We start from the raw sequence: 24,406 nt of genomic DNA on the forward strand, positions 1-24,406 counted from the left end.
TCCCTTCTACTCTGATAACATTATATTTTAACACAACTTAATGCTATTTTCACATATTATCTGTTAAAAAATATTGACTAAGCACGACCCAATAACATATTGTGTTAAATCCAACCAGCTGTTACTTTAACTGCTGCTAAAATCCCGATAAACAAAATCCCCATACATTTACATTGAAGAGCGGATATATGAGGTGATTTTGGCTATATTAGCCTACTTGTTTGTCTCATGCAGCGCATAGCCTTTACTGCCGTTGCTCTTCTCATTAATGTGTTGTTGTGTTATGAGCGCTTTTTTGATTTTAATAGTTTTTTTGTAGATCGCGTATAGAGCAGACAATTCGGTTCAAATTCAGATTCATACGAGAGAATACACTGTTGCTGTTACAGAGTTACAACTACAGCGTGCACACTGCACCGTAGGGAGGGCGAAAGCTTGCACACAGACTCGCAGCAAGCACATCGAGAAAGGGTGTGCTGGAAACTCTGCTTACCTTTCGTCATGATGAACTCAATCAGCCGTCTTCTGTCCATAACATCTGTGACTATTGACGTTTATGCAGAAAGGCAAGTTCATGGAGGAACGCATATTGAAAATACCACCACCTTTTAATTCGTTCACTGTCATGTGTGAGAGGCCCTGTCGAGGCTCTGCACGCAACGAGAGAGAGAGGCGCTAAGTGCTCGCAACTCTACAATGAATTAAGCTTTTTTAAATAGGAAATAAAAAATGCAAATGGGAATCATGAAAAATCTACTCATAGTGTTGATAGTGTGGCAGGCCGCGACAAATAAATCAATATGGGAAACAGACAACACAATAATATGTTGTTATGAGAAGTATAAAAAATGTTTTGGTTCGTTTTGAAACTATGGCGCAACAAATTAGACTAGGGCGGACCCCCATATTCTAATTAATGAATGGGAAACACTGCAGACATATGACTCAGTTTCACTTACCGTGTGCGGTTCATGTCTGGCACCTTTTAGTGCTGGGACCGCTCCATCTATCAGTTTCAGACGATCTCCAAATCCATCGTTATATCCACCGTTTATAAAACATTCCTCACCGATATGCAGTGAACATACAACTCTCTCTCTCTCTCTCTCTCTCTCTCTCTCTCTCTCTCTCTCTCTCTCTCTCTCTCTCTCTCTCTGTCCAATAAGGGACTAAGAAAAGTTGTTACGAAACAAATTTGAAAATTTTTGACAATTTGACCATGTCAAGCATGAGAAGACAGCACGTTTAACATTGTAAAGAAGTCAGAATGCACGAAACACCGTTGCACATCCCCTATAATCTTTGATGTGCACATGTATTTTTAAAAAGATCACCCATTAGAAATGGTTAATTCAATGACATTACCAAACAGACTTTTCAGCTACAGCACATTTTCAATACTGGTCGGGCAAACTGTTGAAATAAAAACCTTTTTTTCATGTGAAGAGCCTTTTTCCCTTCAGCTCTGTATATATCCAGGTTAGTATTGTTTGGGGAGGTTTTAGGCTTGTGTTACTGTAGCGAGAATATTAAACGGAACAGGTTTTTTAATGTTTGTAAAGAAAAGACTCGAGGTACCTCAGAGGCGTATTGACATAAAGGATTCAACTGAACTCCCAATTCCCGTATTATGAGAAAAAGTAACGTTAGCATGCAGTCAGCGCCGCTACTGTTTACTTATGTGCAGAGAGAGAGGGAAAAACAGGGACACTAGGAGTGCAGGCATTGTTATTCCAGCCACGTCAAGGGTTCTCCGCTCACAATCAAGCAGGAATATTTATGTCCTGTCGTCTGATGGTATTTTAGGGGCAGGAAAGAGCCCGTTGCTGCGGAGACGATCATACATGCTGTTGTGAATGCTGTTAGCTTTGACCACAAATCACTTTTTCCTTTTCATTGCTTTTGTTTGGTTGTTTGTTACGAATTGTGTGTGACTGACAGCAAAATAATAGTTAATCTCAGAGAACTGTGAAGGTGAAAAATGGTCAGGTGCGTACCGTGAATGAAAATCTAATTTATTTTTATATTAGTCTATGAAATGCGCTAAAAAAACGCACCCTGTGGAAACCCAGAAACGGAAAATGGTTCAGAGTTACCCAATAATGTCAATTTTATAATGCCCTGTTGAGACAGGATTTGTTTTATATGGGAAGGTGGGCTAATAAATGATTTTAATTCTGCAAAATGTCAGAAATGGCAGTCTTTGGAACAGAACTGGTTTATGATTGTTTTTTTTCCACTGTAATGTCAACAGTTCTGTTCCAGTTTTTCTGAATTTCGAGTTGGTTATGTGTATAAGCTTTGCTTAAATGCGGTAGACACAGCTACTTGCCAATTTCTACAGATTCCATGAAGTTCTATGCGAAGTGACAAACGTTAACTACACACGTGTGGTCGAAAACTAATCCTGTCTGCATAGGGGCTTCCTTAAATGAACTGTTATAGACTGTTGAGGAGTACTTGTTGTTAATAAAATATTGTGATCCAATGGAGAAAAACAGACTTCCACCTTCAGCCAGAGGACAGATTACATTAGGCAGTCTAATTTATGAAAGCAAATCTCTTTTAACCTCTGATTAATTAGGCAGAAGATTTCTATCATTATAAGGCAGTTGCTTCAGTAATGGCTTTGTCCATAAACATTACTCAGCATTTAACTTTTCTAGGCTGGTTGGACTTATAAAAGCATTCAAGCTAGACACTGGAATCAAACTGTGATGCATTTAAATGGAGACGACAGTGATTGACATGTGGCTCCTGCAGGATAAAGACGGAGACAGAGCTGTCCATCACGCAGCCTTTGGGGATGAGGGTTCCGTCATCGAGGTGCTGCATCGAGGCGGGGCTGACCTGAATGCCAGAAACAAGCGCAGACAGACGCCCCTTCACATTGCTGTCAACAAGGGCCACCTACAGGTGGTGAAGACGTTGCTTGACTTTGGCTGCCACCCCAGTCTGCAGGTGATCTGTCTTTGAGTGTTTTCATCAATGATGTTTCAATACTCTTCACATAAAATGTGAAAAACGGGTCAGAAGTGAGAGGAGGCAAAAGTCAAATTCAAACAGGGAAGCAAAAGTTGCTTAATATTTATAAATTTGTATGAATACCTTATGGAGTCAAAATAATTATGAGTGGTTTTATTTTTGCAGCCCTTTTACTAAAATTGAGTCAAATTACTGATTTGTGGCATTTCGCAATTTCATAAACATGCAGTCCTAGAGCTAAATAAACAGCTATAGATTAAACTTCGCCATGGATCTCTTGAATTTATTATCATACTTGTTGAGCATTTATACATTTTAGCATATTTCTGTCCATTCTATTATTGCAGTGCATCACATCGCACCCTCAGAAAAGAGAAACAAGAGTGACAGTGAACATGCCATTTTTTGGCCTTTATCATTCTGTAAATCAGCTTCAAAATGCTGCTATGCATTTATAAACATTGTTTCATGCTTGATAAAAGGAGTTTATAATTTTTTGCTGCCCCCTGCAGGACTCCGAGGGAGACACACCTCTGCATGATGCCATCAGCAAGAAGAGGGATGACATGCTCTCTGTACTGCTGGAAGCTGGTGCTGATGTCACAATTACCAACAACAACGGTTTCAACGCGCTTCACCATGCTGCTCTGCGAGGGAACCCCAGGTGTGCAAAATTTACTCAACCTGTTGTTGTTGTTTTTTCCGAAAAAACATCTTGTTGAATGTTTCATAACTTAAAGTTCGGGTAACGCACTCAGTTTCTGCCAATCTCATATTAATCTTGAGTGCCTATACACTAGTATTGCTTACGTCGTATCTTCGAAGAGTATTCAGTTTTTGATCAAATTTATAAAAGATTGCAGCTGTATGATTATTTCTGGAAAAACACGAGCTGCTAGAGGTGGGACTAGTGGGGAGAGTGGGATGGAACTGTAGCACGAGCAAGCAACACATCATCTTTTCGTGTTTTGTACATTATGAACGTACAAGCCGATTGCCAACAAAACACAGATGTATGACTTAGTTTGACTTACCGCGTGCAGTACACAAGGGTGTCCGCGGATCCTTAAAATGTCTTAAAAAGTCTTAAATTCCATAATGTCAAAATAAGGCCTTAATTAGCATTAAAATGTCTTAAATCCGCGTTTCCAAGGTCTTAGAAATGCAGTCGAACCGACACGTAAAGATTTTATTTTCGTTTTAAAATCATGTACGTCTGTTTGTCACGCAGAACAAAATAGGCGGAACCAACTAACAAATAACACGTTCGCGGGGGGGTTCGTTATGTGAGTGGACTGGACATTAGTGTTGCCAGATTGGGCGGTTTTGAATTTGATTGTGCGGGTAATAATTGGCTTGGGCGGGTGGACAAAATTTGGGTGGATTTGGGATCAGTTTGGCGGGTTTGAAACATGTACATTGTATAGGCTTATTATTTAACAAAACCCAAGTGTGCGTGTACTCCATCCAATTAGTAATCGTGACGTTACTAAACACGCCCACTGACGAGGTCGCAGGCTAGCCCGCAGCTTTTAGCCAATCACGAGTGATACTTTGCCACCGCCAAAGACAGTTTTGCAACCGCCAAAAAAGAAGAAGCATCCAGCGGGAAATATAAACAGTCAATATGCCGAAGTCTAAGTGGGCAAAATATTTAAAAAAAATTCAAGTTACAACCGACACCCTGTTACTGTTCTGCATTTAAAGGTAGACTTAAGATCTGCCTGTCTCTGTCTGTCTGTCTGTCTGTCTCGCTCTTACTTACACACCTGTTTATAATGAGTAAAATGTAGTAATAATAATAGTTAAAATAATAATATTTGAAATATAAAATATAATTTCAATGCACATTGTTTGAACTCGTTATTAACGAATTGAGTATGTGAATGATCTTTAAACTAAATCTACACTGTAAAAGTGCATTGTGTGTGGTGTGAGGGCGGGGCCATGGGCCATAGTCTTATGTTGTCATTTTGTTACTGTGGTTCCGTTGCTGCTGGTGTATGTTGCTAGCCATAGCATGGTACATTAATTGTGGCATTTAAAATAGCTAAATATTGATCAAATTTAACCAAATATTAATCAAATTTTTTGGGCGGTTTTGTGTGCGTTTGAGTGGGTTCTGGACCGTTTTTGAAACCTTCAACTCTATCTGGCAACACTGGTCTTAAAAAGTCTTAAATCTAACTCTCAGAAACCTGCAGATACCCTGAGTACATGTCCGGCATCTTTTAGCACTAGTCTGGAACCGCGGCATCTATCAGTTTCAAACGATCTCCAAATCCAGCGTTATATCCATATACAGTATAACATATAACATCCATCACTGAATTGCAGTTAACAAATAGACGCACCGAAACTTCACTATCGCAAGAGTAACGCAGCGTACACAAACTTGATGGTAAGCGGGTTTCGCTCGTCGGTTGGGTCGTGGGTGGGCTCTTTCGCCTTGCCATGCTTTTCCGGGAGAATGGGCAATAAAAGGTGGTGTCAGTTTAAAATGACCCAGGCTCTTCATTAATAGTAAATAATTGATGATAAATGACATTGATGATCATGAATAATGTAATAATATTGGGCTCGTTTTGGGCTTGTTTTTGGAGCTGCAGTTGCTTATTTGTCTTGCAAGAGTTGGCAACACTGCTGCCCATGAGGCTATCGGCTCCGAGGCAACAGTTTTTTAGATCGTCTCAGACAATCATTTCCATAAACGGTTCCATACATTAATAATAAAATAAAAACAATGTTGAATTAGGAAATGTTCCTGTCATGCAGACTTGCATTTATATGACTATAATTTTAGTGTTTAGTTCATCTCCAAATTTAAAATGATCAATCTTGGCTTTAATCTTTCAGTGGCAACGTTAGGATCCTCTTTATTGACTTTATAGATGAAGAACTGCTCCGAGTCAGTATTTATAGCTGACTTGTACAGGAAAGCCTTGCTTTGGAGCAGAACCTTTTCCTTTACCATCAAAAAGTCTTAAAGATATATCGCTCTCCTCCAACTCACCATTTACTTGTATTTCTCGCATGAGCTCCCACTGCTGCAGTGTTCTGAACAGCACACTGGTCTGCGCCAAAGCTACCTTTAGTCCCAACACATTAAGATAAACTAGCTCTTTGTAGTGACTTGATAGGTTTGAAGGCTTGTGCTGAGCTTTTCTCCCTCTTGTCTTTTGCTGTATAAAAACTGACTTGTAATCCAGTGGAGATTTGCTCCTGATGCTTGGAGTTAAGCCCTGATTGGTTGCGAACCAAATGTAGCTGTCACTTAGTGGGGGTTAGTAAGAATTGGTATGAGGTGTAAAGGTTTATGAGCCAGTTTATATTTTAAAACTAGTGGTGATGTTTTTCTATTAGTTATATTGGTTGTTGATATGGGAGATTATCTGTAAAAACTTTTGGTGGCTATTTTTAAATTAATCATTTAATTTCTTAGAGGATTAGTAGAAAAATCTGGAAGTGTTGTAGGTATTTGAATTGCAGTGTATATCACTTTTTCTTTATCTTTTGTATTCAGATATTTTAACTAGATTTGTTTCTTTTGAGCCATTCAAGTTTTAAGATACATTTATTTATTTTATATTAATTTAAATTTTTACTCTAACATTTGTAGACATTTCTGTTTTTATTTAGAGTAGTGATTTGAATGATTTTAAGGATTTGTACCTGGCATGCAAATAAAAAATCAGCACGACGAATATCTTTAATTCTTTTGACTGGGTAACTCATTAAAGTTGTAGGAACCCTAAACCTAAAATGTTGTTTATCCTTTTTTTTGCTACAGTTCAGTATTATTAGCCATTTAATCATATTTATGTACATGTCTTAATATCCCTGTAAATATTAGAAAAAGTAGGCTTTATTTATCTCCTCTGATAATGTTCGACAGGCTGTTCAAATGGTGCAAGTAGGAGAAATATCTTACAATGAGGAAAAGAGTTTTTCTGTTCTCATGCCTACATGTCCTACTAACGTTCTTAACATAGTGATCTACATCTGTCGTCACGGTCCCAACTGTTACATCCCTGGTGGGCTTCAGTGCTGGCCGGGTGAAAAGTTAAACAGGAATTTCAAACAGTCAGAGAAATCTACAGACTCACTTGCTGTCAGCGAACTGCAGCACTCTGTTATGGTATGTGTATGCGCTCCATTCTTAACATTTTCACCACTAATCCGATTGTCAAAACTCTCAGAAACGTATTTTAAACTCAAATACACAATGACCGTTTGTCTGGGGGTAAAAGTGGAATAAACATCTTTTAATCTCACATGAATGTAGCCATTCCTTTGTTTTATATTCTTTGTACCTGTCTATACATTGTGAGTTTGCACCCTCGGTATGTTGGAAGTGTTTGTCTCTTCTTGTGTGTTTATGACCGTCCCAGGCTGAGAGCAGGACTGGCTCCTCTCAGTGGCTCTCTGGATGGCTGCTGGAAGGCGGTTGTGCTCCAGGACTGTAAACAGTACGATTAATAGCCCATGACTCATAACACACTTCACAAACAGGCCCTGCAGAGGCTACCACTGCACAGCCCCTATTACTACAGTACAAATGGGCCAACCTGTTTCTTAATCGCCTCATGGCGTCCCACCTTAAGACGTGGTGCTGTGTGTCACCACAAAACGGTTGCTATTACGGCTGCTGAGATGAAAGCTTAGCGAATGGGCACATCTACAGTGCATCGAAGGCAGGTACGATCGGAACAGAATTAGATTTTAATGAAAACGATTGGTTAATGAGGTGTTTTATGTGTCCGTTGAGAAATTTGAAAGCAAATGAACAGCGCAGATTATTATGGGCTGTTTGTGCCTCAGTTGATGCCAGATTGTTAGGTGCATTAACGATTTTTTGTAGTTGGTGGTATTAAGTCAGAATTGGTACCGACTTTTTTTGCTACGGTGTAAATCTTTCTTGATTGTGAGGAGCTCGGTGGATTTATTGATAGAAACGTGCTCCTTTTTCTCTGTGGGTAGCTGGCGTGGAATTTTAAACAATGTCCTGCAGTTCGTCTGAAATAGCTTTAAACTGTATTTTTCTAATTGTCTTTACTTATTAGGCTATATTTACTGTTTTCGTATAACTTAAAAACTACATGGAATGTTTTAGAACGTAAAAAAAACGTTTGTCACACTGCTGTGTGATGTGGATATAGGTGCAGCATGACATGGTGCCAGATGAGAGTAATTATGGGAGAAATTATGATGCAGCGGTGCAATCCGAGTGACTGAGAGAAGGATGCTGCTGTGATGCAGAGGAGAGGTTGGTTCACACCACATGCCTGCGCTGCGTCAGGGTGCCAGGGGGCCATAATTGGTGGACTCTCTCTGTGTATGATTTGTTTGTACAACCCCCCACCCTCTAATGCATCTGGCTTTCATCTACACTCCCCTGTACACAAGCAAAGGAGGGTTACCGTAAAGCAGGGGCCTACCGATCCCGCATGTGTCGCAGTGAGCTCATGCTGCAACCCCTCTCCTCCCCTCTCTTTGACTTTCTTGTGCTCTCTCTCTGTTTCCTGTAGTCTTAGATATTCAGATATGTAGATGTCCGTCCACTGTCCTTTTTTTCCCCACAGACAGTCCACTGTCTTTACACCCCCACTACATCACCACATGTTCTTTTTAGCACTTTGTGTCCTTGCCTGCTTTCTGATGGTCGCTGATATTGGTATATTTTAACCTGGGAATTTAACCCATTTTTTTACAAAGCCTTGCAGAAAAGTTACAATCAATGGTCAGTATTTAATAAGAATAGGTTTTTTTGTTAGTTATCAAATTTAATTTCTAAATGCAGAAAAGACATTTCAGTTAATCTTTCTATGCTTGTAAAAAAAAGGCAGTCACAATGCATTATATCAAGGTTTATTGAAAGCAGCTTTGTCAAAGTGTCATGAATTACAATTTCCTGCTGAAGCAAAAGAGACAAGGTTGACTATTCATGTTGTCATCAAAGCATAGCTACAGCTGGTTGAAGGGGACCAAATCCATTGAAGAGGTGATTTGGTTCCATTTTACCAGCTTTAGCAAAGCATTGTGGTTCACTGGTAATGACACCAAGAAGTAACAGCTTATGTGACCCTGTCTTTTGACCTTTGTGAAGCATACATCATTTCATCAGATGAAATTTCCCAGTATGGCTTATAAACTACATTGCATGTCATGGATATGAAACTTTTCGGTTACTCATTCCCTTGTTGTTCCTATCAAACAATTACAATACTGTTTATTAAACTTCAGAAAAGGTTTCCTGTTTGTTTTTTGCTAAAAGAAAGATTGTGCTGTAGTAATAGCAAATGCAGAGATGTGTTCTACCTGAGAGCCTCTGATTTTGACAGTCACAATCGGAGACAGAAGGGTTTTTAGAGACGCACATTTAGCGAAACAAGCCAAGCGGTATTTCACAAGGCGCTGTCTGTTGGTCAGCAGCGAGCCATCCAGAATGCCCTTTTAGCTCTATAGCAGGTGGCTGGCTGAGAGTTTAAGCAAAGGGGTCACTGCTGCTCAATATGGCACTCGTTAAACATGGTTTAGTAAAGTGCTATTTACACCACCTATCCCCCTCCCTGCGTTACACAGGCACTCGCACAGAGCATTCTGGACCAAGTTCGGCCCCCAGATACACTGGCCATAAGAGGGCAAAAGCCATGGATAGCAGCTGAACATTTGATAATGTCAGCATCTGCTGTGGTTGTCACTCAGGCTGGGGATGAGGGCGAGAAAGAGGGAACACAGTCACACTACTGACAGTGGAGACCCATACAGCAAGCAGTGCACAAAAATGGAAAGAGCACAGCCCTACAGAGGACAAACTGGAGTGTCTGACATTCAGAAAAATGGGCCACAAGCTCTCCCAGGCTCCAGTCCTGACCAAAAACCTTTCTCTTTCTTCCCTCAAAATATGTCTTAGTTTTTAATGCGAGAGAGTGAGATGTTCTAAGACAGCAGCTTTATGCATGCTGCATTAAAAAATGTCTGTGACAACTCTGACCTTAATTCATTGGTGAAATATTACTTTAGAGAGAGATGTTGGGTTAGGTTTAAAACTGTTATTATAAATCTGTCCTACCATTCTCTGTCTCGCTAACTGTATCACCTGTTGAGCTGTTAAAAATTAAGCATAACAAATATTGACTAGTAATATTTGTCATGTCTATAGGGTTTAACGTTAAGATGTTGTGACCTGGTGTATGTAAATAGAACAAAAGAGAACATGCTTAGATGTCCTCACCCCAAGGCCTCGTTCACCTTTTGTAGACAACAGTTGCAATCAGCTGACAGGCAGAGCCAATTCTGATCCTGCATTGTCACTTTTCCATGCCCCAATCTGAGTCCACTGTGGGCCACCAAAGCATTTGGCAAGCCTAGCAAACATGAACAATGGTGACAGGAATAGGTTGCAGGGCGAAACAGACAGCCATACTATCTTCGCAGTGAAAGAGAATCAACCTTAGTAACTTGAAGGGGCAAAAAAAAACAACTTACATTTTGTAAAATATGAAAGGATTATGGTATTAATGGTTCAGGATCTAAGTTGCTGCTGGCCATGATTCAAACCCCACACTGCAGTAAATTCTCCAATAATGAAAAGAGCTCCTGTTCCTATGACGATGTCTTGGGTTGTTATTGGTTCTTTTTTACATAGCGGTGACTGATCTCATCCTGTCGCCAAAAAGTGGGCCCAAACCGGCATTCTAGATCTCCATGCTATTAAAATTTTCAGTATTTTAAATGTATGATTGTTACCTAAAGCAAAGAACTAACCAGCATGCAAACTTCTGAATTTAGGGAGGGGCAGTGTGGACTGCTGGTGAAATCACTAAAAGAGCAGCAACTTCCCTCAGAATCCACTGCTGCAGTAAGTTTCTGCACCCCAGTTACAAAAATCATTATGCTGTTTCCATGTAGTTTTCATTGACCTTGTCATTGTACAGATTATATACCGAGGATTAGCACCTGACCAAGAATACATACTTCTTTACATTCCATAGCTGTCATATGTTCATATGGGCACATAAAGAAGTATGTACACCAAGTAGGCAGCCCTAGGCACAGGCGATTATCCTTACCTTCTTCGATTTGATGACTTTTGGTTAGCGCAGCCGTTATATAAACCAAACTGTGTGTTTAATCATCATCTGTAGATCCGCGGCACAGTTACTTTTTTTTAACATCGTCCTGCAGAATGCAGTGTACATAAGGTGACTTGCAGAGAACAGGTCACACTTTTTGTTCCATAATCTAGCCGTTGTCCCAGTAAGCATTGCATGTATTCAGGTTCACACAGTGTTGTGTCTCTTATTGACCTTGGTTGTCCTTGCTAGAGTGATCCATAGGGAATAAAAAGAAAAAAAGTGCAGTATTTTTCTTAAGTTGGTAAAAATATAGCGAGTTGCTTGAGTTTCTTGTTGTCTAAGAAAGTTGAAAAGTTGAAAGTTGTGTCCTGGCCAAGAAATCCATTATTTTTCCTGTTTTAACTTTTTGCCTTGATTTCTCTCCAGTTGTCTGTTGTTTAACCGCATGCCCAGTTGTATGTCAGAGCGGTTGTTGAAGTCTGAAAATGAAGTTGATCCAAGTGGAACAGGAAACTATTGTGAGCAGGATTTGTGCTTTAGCCACGCAGACCAGGCCAGAGGTCACATGCAAGAGCTAATGCCCACTCAGCAATAGTGATGTGGAAAAAGTGTGCTGATTCTCCTTTGTTTTTTCGTTTCTTTTTCACCCATTCTTTTTTCTCTTTCTCTAAACTGACCTGGGTGTGTTTATTCTAGAAGCTGCACTAGAGCTCTGATGCTATGCGCTGGAGATCAATAACTGCTTGCATGGCAGCACGAAATGTTCAGTGGCTCTCTAATGAATCTTTGCTCCAGCTCCACACATTCCACAAGTCAACACCGCCCCAGTCTCATCCCCCTCTGCTTAGGAGCCTATCCAGTACCAGGCCAAAAGGAGAAGGGCAGGGGTGGAAACATAACAGAAGGACACTTACACAGGCTATTCTGGGCAGGGGTGGAAATCCTGCATGAGTTTGTGGTGCTTGATGGAGTTTGATATGATGGTCAAGTTTGACGGGAGCGAGCTATGAATGGTTCAGGCTCTTGTGGCGCCACCAAGATCTAGGGATGAGTGTGTGAGGGGGGGGATGGCACTGCAGCATTACGGCCCTGCCCCTGCCTAGTGATAGGAAAGCATGCAGAGAGACATAAAGAAAGTGGGTTACTACCCCCTGGGTGTTGTGGGTTCAGTGACACACATGCCCATCACCTACTAAACTGCCCTCCCCCTCCACAGAGGATTAATATGCTACCACATCTGTTTTTCCTTCAATCCGATTCAACCCCCCCGCCTGGCCTGAAACTCGTGTCCCGCCGTGACAATGTCCCTCCATCAGCAACTAGCGTACACCTGTCCCCCTACCGTGACAGAACCAGTCCTGAAACACCAAACATGGTTCCAGTAATTCGAGCTGAACACCGGAGAAATAAGTGTTGGCATTTGCAAAAGACGGTGCAAAGCAAGGTGTGGATCCATCCCAATAGAGTTGTATTCCATTTGAAAGTGAAAAGATCCGAGTCAAAAGAAAAAACTTGAATGCAGGGGCTTGACAAAAGCCCCACACACTTTAGGGGCAGTGAGTATCGGTGATCGAGTCCATCTTTGGATATCTTCAGCACTGCAGCCACAAAGAGGTAATGAACCAGAGAGTACTGTGCTGCAGCAGCCTGCTCCCTGACCAGTGCTGGAAAATCAAGGCACGGCAAGAAAGTGAGGCAGACGAGAAAGATGTGGTGACAGAGTTAACTAACGGACAAGCAAATCCATGTGGATGACAGCAACTTTCCACCTTAACCTGCCCGTTCGCCTGTTTCCCCTGCGAGGCGCAACTAGGAAGTGGGACCTCTTACATTTCCCAAGGTGTTCCCACAGAAGTAGTTTTTCCTCATTATGCCGCTGCAGAGCTGTAAATTCCACTCCCTCTTCCCGACCAAAGCACACACCGCATCTGACCGGCTACGCGCTTGACACCCCTGCCCATCCGGAAAAGAGAGCGCAAGAGAAAAAAAAAGCGGAGACGTCAGTGCGGAGCAGCCAGCATGGGGGTGAACTCCCGTCCAGAGGTGGAGAGGCACAGGGAGCATATATTACCTGTCAGCTCAGTTTCCCCAGCTCTCCGCTCCTCCCTCTGTCTTCTTTTCTGTGTGTGAAGAGCCATAATGACCTCCGGAGTACTTCAGCTGCTGCAGCCATCGCACGCCCGACTCGCTGATTCAGCTTCTCTGACGAGGGGGGTTGGGGGGGTTTAGCGAACGAGTGTTGTGGAGAAGGAATAAGAGTGGTGAGGCGGGAGGGGTGGAGCTGGGCGTAGAAAGCGCACTCGCGGCTTACATTTAGGCAGGGATAGACATCACGCTGACACGAGAAGCTGTCGCTGCTGCTCTAAAAACGGGCAGAAAAAACTGCAGCACTTTCACCCCCTCCTCCTCCCCTCCCATCTCTAGCATGTGCATTCTCTGGGAATTCTGTGAAGATGTGTACGACTGCTGGAATTCTCTATAGTTCTCGAGATTGCTCGGGAGTTTATTGCTGCGTTTTATGTTTTTCCGACATTTTGAACGGACAGTTTTATCTGTCTCTACTCTCCCTTGTGCAATTCAATAATGTCATTTTAAGGTTTCCCTTAATCAGCAGATTCAGAAGAGAGAAATAAAATGAGGATTTGTAAAATGAAATCAAACGTGTTGCATATCAATCGCACTTTTAAGTTTAGTGTTGCTAATTTATATCATGCAATAAACTTTTTCTAATAAACAGTTTGCACGGTGCTCTCTTTGAAAACCTGAGGAGGCAGAGAGCTTTTAAACTAATCTGAATGTGTTCAGAATCTCCTCCATAAGGTTTTGTCTCCTGATGGAACAAGATAAACTAAGACTAACTAACCACAGTAGTAGCCAGCTGTTGCACTCTGCGCTTGCACCTCAAAAGAGCTAAATCATTCTGATTTAAAGAACGCTTTAAAAAAAACAGCTCCTCTTCAGTATCTCCCTCACCTCCTTGTGACCATATTTAGTAAACCAGTGCAAAAAATAACCCCCTCCCCCCTGCACCGAGGCAGCTGTCCCCCTATGAGCTCTGGGAAGCTTCCTATCCAAAGATCCACCTATCGATTGTGCGTCCAGCAAGGCAAGTAACTCGCCTGCGTTAGCGCAGCACAGGCTTGCCGGTCTGTTATTTTTAGCACCGCCAAATAAAGTGGTCTCTCATGGTTCCACTTCTGTTTCCCCTCCTCTACTTTACTAACACCCGTCCTCTCTATCTGAACACCCCCGTCGTACTCTTGGTTCTCTTTTAAATCGTGCCGGAACACACTGCATATGGTAGATCTTGCTTTCGCTCGACACTATACTTAGTAACGTACGCAGTTACGTGCGAGAGAAGGGGGGTACGAATTGCACTGGAGGGTTTGTGAAAAATCTGAAAAGTACTAGAGAACATTTTGCATCAAACCTGTTACGTTGGTTGGAGGACGTTAGTTAAACTATTCACAATCACAACTGTCGAACTTGCATCGAGTCCGTTTTATCTCACACAAGGATCTCCCCGAGGGGTTCAATTTTTATTCCTCCCACTTGAGCTTTTCATGCATTTTCGAGAGCCACGTTCAGGCTTCCTGAGGCACAGCAACCAAAATGTTTCATTAGGAGGTCCCGTCGTTCACTGTGGCTGCTGATTTTAGCCAGCAATGTCCTCTGTCATCACACTGCGTTGTCCTCCACCGCTACACCTCTCTACCTGCAGTAACAATGCAACCTCTGCAGTCCACCCACCCCCACACAAAGATAATTACAGTGCTGAAGGCACCGTCTAATCTTTCAAAGTAATGTTTTCACACCATTTAGTGTAATGTTTCTGTTAAATAATGTAAATCTCTAGTTGGAAATTGTCCTGAGGCTTCTTCTCTCCCACCTTCCTTAGCTCGCAGCATTCCTGGGCAAACCTCTGAGGATGAAAAACAATAAAAATAGCTTTCAATAAATTACTAAATCCTCAATCCCATTGATGGATCAACGCTGGGCAAAAGCTTGCACAACCTTTCTTTAATTAAATCCTGTTTATATTGTAAAGTACAATACAATTAATGCGTTCTCAGTCTAATGTATTGGCATTCAAATGCTCCATATTTATGGGTCTTACGGAAATTGACTATTTGCCAGGTGCAATGCACTCGGCTAAGTAATGCATTTGCTTGAGGCCCAAACCTCCATACAGAACGATCGAAAGAGCTACATTTTACAGTTCAAAGTGCTGTTTCATAGGCATGTTAGGCCTATGAAAAAAGGCTTCAGAGAAAACCACCCAAATAAAAAACAATCTTTAGACAACACTAACTTTTAACGTCCCTTGAAATTGTGAGCGGCTGACAAGCTTAGCAATCCCAGAAATCATTTTGATGTGAAGTGAATGGAGGTGCTCATCAGGGTGAATATCAAACGGCTCATTAGTGAGGTGATCTATTGGTCTGGTCAGCTGTTTCTCATGTCAATACTCTCCTGAGTGAAATTCCTCTTACTGTGGGATGCATGCCTTGCACATATCCTACGAAGATTCGCCATCGAATGCCTTGGCTTTCATGAATAAATTGTTGAATGTTTACTTAAGAAGTGAAAGAAAGGCCACTAATTGATGACTTTGTATTTTGTTTCCTGCAGTTATTTGGCAAGCTGTTTTGCATTATACAGTAAAAAATGCTGTCTTACCACACTGAAAAAAATGATACTTTAAACTAACTTAATTAAATTATGGACAGTGGTTCCACACAACAGAAATATGTTATGTCTACTCAAATACTTAATGTATGATGAACTAAACTGAACTGAGTAAACTTAAACAACCATGTCCAAATAATGTCCAAATAACTTGAATCAAATAAGTTCAACCTACTAAAAGTATTTAAGTAGAGATAACATGTTTCCATTATGTGGAACCACTGTCCAGATATTAGCTGTTATTTTTAACACTAAATAAGCTAAACAAAGCTCTTATTGTTCGGAGTTAGCCAGAAACTTTCGGCATACCCCAAGTACTTGCATTTTTATTAAAGCAATTTTAAATCTGGTTAGCAGGTCCTCAACCCAAGCACATGCTCTACACTTGACCACAATGGTAACCCCCAAAAAACATTAACATACCACAAACTCTTTTAAATACAAACATAAAAGAGTATTAAACATGAACAAATATCCCTGTTTCATCATTTTGATAAAAGATGTATAAAATAACATTTTATTGCAACTTTTACTCTCCCTATTCAGCACCGTGCAAAGCATGATGGGTAGTGGAAATCCTGTTCCTAGTTAATAACGCTACTTTAATACAACTAAATTAATTTATGTTGTGTTAACTTGATTTATTTTAGTAAATTGAATAAGCATCAAATATGATTTTGATCTACTTGACTGAAACATGTTAATTTAAAATGTAAACATTAGTTAAGCCAAAGCATTACTGTTTTTAGTCCATTTAACACAATGCAATTGTGTTTGAACATAAAACCTAATACAATGGTGTTAAAACAAAATGAATTGTTTAAATAAAGTGAACAGTATCGTAAAATCATTTTTTTGAGTGCATGCTAAAGTTGGGGATTGTAAAAACACTATGAAATAATCAGATAGCTTTAGATTATGACGGTGTCTCTGAAGAGACAGCCAGTGTCTTCATATGTTGCATTGAGTTAGGGAAATTTATAGAGGAGTTAGAGAGAGGTTTTAGGTCACATCCACACGAAGCCAGAACTTTCCCTATCCAATCTTTTTTGTTCCTTTTCACGGCGTCGTCTCAAGAAATATCCCGCTAAACCGACTCAAAACGATGTAGTATACACGCCAAATCAGTATGTGGCGCTGTAATTCTGCCACAGAGAAGAACTAAAAATGGAGAAGATGATTTGGAGAATGTGCACAAACTTTACGCGCTGGGGTGATGACATCATAGTTTCAAAATAAGGCTGCAGACACGAAAACGCAAGGGTGGCGTTATTTTAGATTTATCCACTCTGGGATAAAAAAAATAGCGGTTTCAGGGTCCCAAAACGCCGGATCCGTGTGGACGAAACGCAGAAACATTTACAGCTGAACGCGTCTCCATGTGGATGGCACCTTAGTTGATTTCGTTTGCTTTCTGCATAATTGACACTGGTCTCTGGTCTTCTTGATCACTGTGTAATTCAGGAATTTCAACTAATCTAACTAAATTTACTCTTTTAATGCTACTTTGCCCAAATTGTTTGGTAATATAATTTACGTTTAATCAGTTACATAACTTAAAATGGTTACTTTTAATGGTTACTGTGGTTATAAATTCTAAAGGGTTAAATACTGAAAAACCTTAGGAATATTTTGTAACTTAAATGCATGTATAAAAAGCATTGGTAAAACATACATCAGGATAATCTGAAATTGATGTCTTACTTTTTTATGCCTTAGGTTTTCATCCCTGGTATTGTGTTGTTGTAAAAACTTGCTAATCTATAAAACTGCAGTCTGCAACTTTTGCCTCTATATCACCATCTTTGTTTGAAACATAGAATTGCATTACATCCCTATTTATATATGGGTTGAAGTCAACTGAGATTTCCTGTGAAATTGTACCCGACATCTCACATAATAAATCATTATCATAAGCTTACTGTTGTGAGTCAGGGTAAGTGAGGGATACAGTTTAGAGCATTGGTTTTTAATGTACTTTTTACCAAAAATAATGTCATCTTTAATAATTTTCCTGTTTGTTATTATTATTAAATTCAAATATGTAAAATCATACTGTCACATGCCCTTAGATTTGCTACCGTTCACTGCAGATGTTGCACAGCTGACATTCCCCCCACGACCTGAGAAGTAGGGTTTAGCTTCCCACTGACAATCGCCGCTTTGCCTGGGCGCACCACCCGTGGGTAATTCTCTGTAGTTTTGAAATGCTTCCTTCCCGCAAGTGCTGAGTTCAGGTACCTCTGTAACGAGATCTCATCAATCACATCAACATCTGACTGGAGAGGGTACAAATGGCCGAATAGTGATAAGTATTGAGTTTTAAGCAGGGCTTTTAATTACTATGGACCTCAGGGTCTGTAGAAAAAGACAAATGACTTTTTTAATGTTATTTGTCTCCAATTAATTTTGGCACAGCTTGTAAGTCCAGGTACGATTGATTATAAACAACAGACCTGTCTGGGGAGCAAGTTTTGACTTCTTATTTGACGTGGTATAGCAACAAGAAAGTAGATAGATGCTTTCAGGTTGCGTTTTTCCTGTCCAGGTTTACGTCATGTGGTAATGTTGGGTTCAGCCTTGAAAAACATGTGTGCTCTGTGTGTTAGGTTAGAAGTTTCTTCCACCCTGTTTTTGTTGCCCTGTTTTCTCTCTTCCTCATTCCCCAGTCCTTTAAGCATTCCGTCATGAAGAGGGTAAAGCTGCTGAGCGGCAGACGGCATAAAAGTGATTTATGGATGGGCCGACCTGAGTGCTGTCGGGGGAAGCCTGTGGCAGCCGGTCTCTCAGCTCTTGGTCATTGTTCCGCTCAGTCCCGCTGTGACTGTAGCAGCTCTCCGCTCTGATCTCTTGCCCCAGCTCCAAATCCCCTTGCACATGTTCTGTAAGCCCCAACAGTAGAAAGACCCCACAATGCTTTTGTGCTTTTTTGTAGCAATGGGATCTGTTTACTTCATATGTAATTTAGTCCCACATGCAAGAGACCGATATTGTTTCTCTAATAACGAAGTTGTTTTGCTTCATAACTGCGTTGAAAGTCATTTTTAAATGGTGTGAAAATTTGGAGTACATATATATACTTGTTTGTTGAGGCATCACATTTTCTAGACTATATTTATGTGTACACAGTCACAAGTTTGTATTCTTTTATGTTTTAAAGACTAGACTAGACTAGAGTAGCTGTATTAATAACTTAAAATATTCATGTGGGTTTCCAAACATTTGAAATCTTGCTATTCCATGCTACTGCAAATCACCATCTGGTGTCATTGCAGCCGAAAATGGAAAATAATTTGAACAATGCGGATTTCCACCCTTTCCCCACATGCGTATGTCCCCCTCCACTAGGGTAAAGGACTGTAATCAATCAAACCAGTCTATCCAAGGACAAACTGACACAGGCCAAACTCCTTTTTGCCCAATCACTGAGCTTTTACTTGTTCTGGGGGTTGGCCAAGTCATGAGTCTGAGCCAATAGTTGGTGTAGTCAGTGTCATAATGGCGGAAGACGTGGCTGACCAATTATTAAAGTAGCAGAACGGGAAAGTTTGTGAGTACTTATTTAGTCTAATTGTAAATTCGTTTGCTTGATACAGCAGTTAAATCTGTATTTGTTTTCCTCATTATTATTTGCTTTGCATCTCATTAAATCCCCTCATCAAAGTTTTCCATTACTGCCATATAGTACTGTTTACAGTTCTGTTTATCTTTTTTAAATGAATGCTTTGTGTATGTTAAGTCCTTTGTGTATCTGCAGAGATGTACAGAGTACACAGAAGCTTCCAAAATCCCTCATTAGTGAATCAGCATTTAATTGAGAAGAATTTTCAACACTTCACCCAAACTGTGAATCAGTTGCATGTACGGTAGACATACTGACCCATGATCTCCAGCTGTTGCATAATTCATTTACGGTTACCAGGGAAACTCATATGGTCATTTGGAGGTCGATGTTTCTGCCTAATACAGACTGGCAGTATGACGAAGACAGAGTGTGATGGAAAGGTTGAACTGTGATGGCCTAGTGATTTAGCTAGCATCTGCACTTCTACAAGGATCTCTTAATGCTATTTTTTATGTTCTCGCAGTTTACAAATAGCTTGCATGTGCCTCATAATACACATTTTTGTGAAGAAATTATTTTGTTAGACGTATCCACGAGGGATGAAAAAACATGATTCACTATTGCATCATGATTCTTTCTCAAACAATTCTGGATTAATAAAGTTAGAAGTTTAAAGGATGTGTTGTGTTTAGCGCAAATGCATAACAATGACAAAACATTTACATACAGATAAATGCCATAAGGTATGTAGCACTGCAAATAGTGTTTGCATTATGTGCACATCACAGTTGCAGTTTTACACAAAATTTTAAAACTGCACAGAGCCAACTTATTCCTACATGTTAGCAGTACTATCCTGTTGGCGAAAACTTGATTCATTGAGGCTTTGGGAATCGATTTGTTATTCCCTGAAAGCCGAAAAGGTTTCCACCACTCATTTCCAGGGCACAAATGCATGTTTTTGCATTTACTTTAGTTATATGTATTCCGTTTCCTTTGCAGGATGCAAACCTGCATTATAAATGCACTTTACGAATGATTAAATCAAATAGTCAGCAATGAATTATACCGCTATTAATGGGCTGTCTTCAAGCACACTCGACTGTATCCGTAACACACACTTATTAGAGTAGCTTTTACACGAGAGAGCCCCATTCCACCCATCTGTCTGCTGGCTTGTTTGTCTAGTCTTCCTTTTCTAGTTGTGTCTGGCGGGCATGAACGTCAGCAGAGCTACTTTGGTGGATTGAATTTGCCCACCTCACGTAAACAGTTTGGAGTGATTTAAAGGCTCAGATTTACAGCAGTGATATATATCAGTGGACGCGTACCATTCCCCCAAGTGAGTGAGAGTCAGCCACCAATCGAGGCACAGGCACAGAGACCATTCTTGCCCCACACAAATAATCATTCTCGGTGGTTTCTCGATGTTTAATTATTTGTTGTGTTTAAAATGATTAACATTTTTATTTTTATTGAATGGCTGCTGTATGGCTCCTCGTGCGTGCATCCCAGATGTTGCTGTTTTTCATTTTTGTTGCCTTGTTCATTTTTAAGACATACAAATCATGTAATTTGTTGCCATGTGAGCACAGTAATATTTCAGTTTTGAAAGAACTGAGTTTTTATCAGTATGCCTCAAGAAAGCGATATTTGATAATTAGGTCATGGATATTACTGTGGCGTCAGGTCCCTCGTTGACTCGGATAATTTGTATGAGAAAGATGTACTGGTGAAGTAAAGCAGCTGAAGGTTTGTAAAGCGATCTGCAGTCCCTCCTCACTCTACTTCTGTGTACATTTACCTGCTTTTAATTCAGAATTCTCATTAACAGCCAATGTAATCACACACTTTTTTATGCTAATTGTATTACAATTTCACATTCGTCCAATAATTTGTCCAATTACAACTTTATATTCATCCAAGACAAATAAAAGGCATTGTGCAAGCTACACTTCATAACAGGCTGCATTCTGGGCTTTAGATGTGCCATTATCTTGATTGTTTTAAATTGCTTCATTTCCTTAATTTTCTCTTTTGTTCTTTTAAAGAGTGGACTATTGTAGCTGTGGGTGTCATTAATAATCCTAGGTTTGGCATGATTTACATAGACCAAAAATTGAAAATGCTGTAATATTTTATTTACCCTCATGTGATTCAAAACCTGTATGTGACTCTTTCTTTAGTGGAACACAAGAAGATATTTAAAAAATGTGTCAGTGGTTTTGTGTTCATACAGTGGACTGCAGTGGAGCCCAATTTGGTTACCACTTTTCTTCAAAATTTTGAGTTCTTTAGAAGAAAGAAAGTCACAGGATTGGAATGACATGAGAGTGAATAAATGTCAAAAGAATTTCGATTTTTGTGTGCGCTCTCTCTTTAAGAAGAGATGCCACAAACGTACGCTAAGTGTTTGTGTGCAAAGTTCTCATTTGAATTAGCTTAAAAAGGGTCAGGGATGGTATTAGAGATTTCTCTACAAACTCTGTATAATCTCAGCTGTTGGAGAACTAGTTAATCATCATGTCCCATCTTTACTTGGCTGATTTTAGAGTTTGCCTGTTGAAGTGTCCTAGTACAGTATGTTAGCATTAGCCCTTCTCAGTTACAGTGAGCTTCAGGCCCATGACAAATTACCATGTGGCTACAGGAGACAACAGGCCTCATTGGTGTGCTCCTGAGGGATCTTTGTATCTCACAGGGTGACCCAGTTTCATTGTGCTTCTCCTTCACCTCTCTTCTCATCCTGTCTTTCTCCATTTCCTCTAGTTCTACATACACCCCATTCTTCATTTGAGTGTTAAGACTGCCACTTTAGGCTCTCACCCTTTTATGGTGACCGGTTTACCCACACCTACAGCAAGTCAATATCAGGACCCAAGAATAAGGTTGCCACCAGTGAGAAGCAATCTGTCTTCCCAGTTTCTTTTTGCTTACAATAGAGTAAATCATCTTCCTGGAAGGAATTACAGGGGGGTGTGCCACAGACTCCTGCATATTTTTAGTGTTCTTTGAACTGCTCAACAAAAAAAAGTTGACTGCAATGCAGTAGTGGCAGCAAGCAGTATTAATATTAATGCCTGCCCATTTCCACTAGTGTGGCAGCCCGCCTGTCAATCTATCTACAATGCATCTGGATAGGCTCGCCAATCACAACGGGCTCTAATCCATCTAACTGTTGCCAACACAAGGGGGCACCAGTCCCAGACTGTTTCCTGTCCACCATTGGCTACTGCTTTCCTGGGAGACATCTCTGCCAATGCAGTCCGTCACCAATACTTGCCTTGTTCCAGGGTGTATCAGTTCTTGTTTAACAGCTTGCCGCACCATGAGATTTTTGGGTGTGAAAACCCGGGAGTGGTTAGTTTTTGTGAACATTTTCTTTCTTGTAATGATTTCTTGGTTCAACACAATTTGTTGTATATGTGTATAACAATGCAATTTTGAGTTTGCAACTGTGTTGAGTTTATCAAACTGACGGCAAATTGCATGTATTAGACTTGAAGCAATGCAGGTGTAAACAGGCGGTGCGATTACATGACGTGTGCACTGCAGTACAGCTGTTTGCTGCACAGATCTCCAAGTGCGTACAGCGCTGCCAATGCTCATATTCCTGTATACGCTCTCTCTCCTACCTAAGAAACTAGAGATCGGCTTTGGGTTTACCAGAATCCACCCTGCAGCAAATGCAGCACTCCAGAGTCTGCCTCATCGCTGAAATTACATTAATCTTTTTTCCTTTGCATGCCCACCATCACTACTTTAAGAACATCTTTAAAACGGTAATATTTGAAAACACTAACCCTGCATTTATTTCTTGAGTGCTTTGAGAAGCCAGCTGAGCTCTGCATTAAGGATTCTGAAACCTCCTTTATTCTTCATGTCAAATTTGACAAGATGGATAGATGAATGTTTGGATAATGTGACCCCTGTGGTGGCTTCTCTGAAGACTTTCAGACATCATGCCTGTCCACTGCTGTTGGGACAAATTTATCGTCATAACTTTTAAACGCGTATTTCTCATTTTTAGGTTTTATACCTTCTGTGTATATCTGCATACAGTCAACATGAAGTCAGAATAATTCTGTATGCACCTTTCTGGACTTATTGTGAATTAATGGTTAAAAAAAAAATATATATATATATATATACACTAAACAAAATTATAAACGCAACGCTTTTGTTTTTGCCCCCATTTTTCATGAGCTGAACTCAAAGATCTGGGGGGGTCCTAAAACCAGTCAGTATCTGGTGTGACCACCATTTGCCTCACGCAGTGCAACACATCTCCTTCGCATAGAGTTGATCAGGTTGTTGATTGTGGCCTGTGGAATGTTGGTCCACTCCTCTTCAATGGCATTGAGCATCCCAAACATGCTCACTGGGTGACATGTCCGGTGAGTATGCTGGCCATGCAAGAACTGCATGTTTTCAGCTTCCAGGAATTGTGTACAGATCCTTGCAACATGGGGCCGTGCATTATCGTGATACAACATGAGGTGATGGTCGTGGATGAATGGCACAACAATGGGCCTCAGGATCTCGTCACGGTATCTCTGTGCATTCAAAATGCCATCAATAAAATGCACCTGTGTTCGTTGTCCATAACATACGTCTGCCCATACCATAACCCCACCGCCACCATGGGCCACTCGATCCACAACGTTGACATCAGCAAACCGCTCACCCACACGACGCCATACACGCTGTCTGTCATCTGCCCTGTACAGTGAAAACCAGGATTCATCCGTGAAGAGAACACCTCTCCAAAGTGCCAGACGCCATCAAATGTGCATTCGCCCACTCAAGTCGGTTACGATGACGAATTGCAGTCAGGTCGAGACCCCGATAAGGACGACGAGCATGCAGATAAGCTTCCCTGAGACGGTTTCTGACAGTTTGTGCAGAAATTCTTTGGTTATGCAAACCGATTGTTGCAGCATGATAATGCACGGCCCCAACATTCCACAGGCCACAATCAACAACCTGATCAACTCTATGCGAAGGAGATGTGTTGCACTGCGTGAGGCAAATGGTGGTCACACCAGATACTGACTGGTTTTCGGACCCCCGGACCCCCAATACAGTA

The 24,406-nt window shown here is 40.7% G+C and overlaps 1 protein-coding gene across 4 annotated transcripts in view; it reads left to right on the forward strand.

The window, feature by feature from the left end:
• The window catches only part of mib1 (MIB E3 ubiquitin protein ligase 1), a 50,591-nt gene that overhangs the window by 14,075 nt on the left and 12,110 nt on the right, over positions 1 to 24,406 (forward strand). For all 4 annotated transcript variants that reach the window (XM_057333833.1, XM_057333835.1, XM_057333834.1 and 1 more), the window contains exons 11-12: positions 2,764 to 2,961; positions 3,498 to 3,649. In XM_057333833.1, the coding sequence (XP_057189816.1) occupies positions 2,764 to 2,961; positions 3,498 to 3,649 (350 nt within the window). The remainder of the gene's footprint in view (positions 1 to 2,763; positions 2,962 to 3,497; positions 3,650 to 24,406) is intronic.

This window comes from Triplophysa rosa, linkage group LG5, assembly GCF_024868665.1.
Source record: "Triplophysa rosa linkage group LG5, Trosa_1v2, whole genome shotgun sequence".
Classification (NCBI taxonomy): Eukaryota; Metazoa; Chordata; class Actinopteri; order Cypriniformes; family Nemacheilidae; genus Triplophysa; species Triplophysa rosa.